Genomic DNA, 1,472 nt, shown 5'->3' on the forward strand with positions numbered 1-1,472 from the left:
CTGAAAGTGGCTGAGAGGAGCTGAAAGTGGCTGAGAGGAGCTGAAAGTGGCTGAGAGGAGCTGAAAGTGGCTGAGAGGAGCTGAAAGTGGCTGAGAGGAGCTGAAAGTGGCTGAGAGGAGCTGAAAGCAGCTGAGAGGAGCTGAAAGCAGCTGAGAGGAGCTGAGAGGAGCTGAAAGCAGCTGAGAGGAGCTGAAAGTGGCTGAGAGGAGCTGAAAGTGGCTGAGAGGACCTGAAAGCAGCTAAAAGCAGCTGAGAGGACCTGAAAGTGGCTGAGAGGAGCTGAAAGCAGCTAAAAGCAGCTGAGAGGACCTGAAAGTGGCTGAGAGGAGCTGAAAGCAGCTAAAAACAGCTGAGAGGAGCTGAAAGCAGCTAAAAACAGCTGAGAGGAGCTGAAAGTGGCTGAGAGGAGCTGAAAGCAGCTGAAAGCAGCTAAAAGCAGCTGAGAGGAGCTGAGAGGAGCTGAAAGTAGCTAAAAGCAGCTGAGAGGAGCTGAAAGTGGCTGAGAGGAGCTGAGAGGAGCTGAAAGCAGCTGAGAGGAGTTTCTTACTGGTGAGTCTTTTCCTCTTCAGTGTCTGCATGAAGAGAACAGCCCCAGCTGTGCTTGAAGCCTCCATCTCTCCTGGTCTCTGATCGATCCAGAGCTGAAATCAGAGCGGACTCATCAGACTCTCCTCTGGTCTCATTAAGCAGAAACCTGCTGCTGAACACAAGCAGACCCATGTCCCTGCAGCCACGTTTGCCCGAACAATATTTAATTCTTTCACGCATTAATTAAACTGTGGTTGATAAAAAAAACATGATTTTAGTAGGAAAACACTAACACCCTTCTCTAAACAAATATTACAGTTTAACAAGTAGAGACAGGAAAATAGCTTTGTTCTCTCAAAAGATGATCTGTGTGAAAATCTAAAACTTCTTTTCTTTATTTACTGTAGTTTACCTGTGACACTTAAGAGACAATCTTCAGCAGTAAGAATCCCATTAATCATTAATGTTATTCAAGCCTTAAAGTGTGCGCCATTCAGCGAAGAAAAGAACAGCAAGCTACTGACTGGCTTCAGAACCTCACCTGATCAGGTAGTTATTTCAGCCTATGTTACTGTTTTTCATCAGTGGACAAAAGACATTAGTGATAAAGGCACGGATATAACAGACTCTGTTTTAACCAGTCGGAAACAACAWTTAAGACTTCTGTTTAATATTCTTTTAGTCATTGGAAATATTGAACTTAATCCAGGTCCAGATAAAAATGTTTCTTATGTCCACTTTTTTATATTTTATGGGATTTTATATATATGTTTTTAATAATTATCTTGACCTGGGTTTGTGAAAAGGTTAGACAACCTCCTGTTATGTCAAGTCTGAACACTTCATCATTAAGAAAGCAAAAGTGATTTTCCTTTAGGAAGGCTTTAAAATCTGTCATTTAAATATGAGAAGTCTTGTACCTAAACTGGATGAATTCAAAGTA

The 1,472-nt window shown here is 42.4% G+C and overlaps 1 protein-coding gene across 1 annotated transcript in view; it reads right to left on the bottom strand.

The window, feature by feature from the left end:
- The window catches only part of senp6a (SUMO specific peptidase 6a), a gene marked incomplete at its 3' end in the record, with an annotated part of 26,043 nt that overhangs the window by 19,155 nt on the left and 5,416 nt on the right, over nt 1-1,472 (bottom strand). Inside the window, 1 exon segment of the mRNA XM_014017952.1 lies at nt 549-642. Coding sequence (XP_013873406.1) covers nt 549-642 — 94 coding nt within the window.

Source organism: Austrofundulus limnaeus, unplaced genomic scaffold, assembly GCF_001266775.1.
Source record: "Austrofundulus limnaeus strain Quisiro unplaced genomic scaffold, Austrofundulus_limnaeus-1.0 Scaffold179, whole genome shotgun sequence".
Classification (NCBI taxonomy): domain Eukaryota; kingdom Metazoa; phylum Chordata; class Actinopteri; order Cyprinodontiformes; family Rivulidae; genus Austrofundulus; species Austrofundulus limnaeus.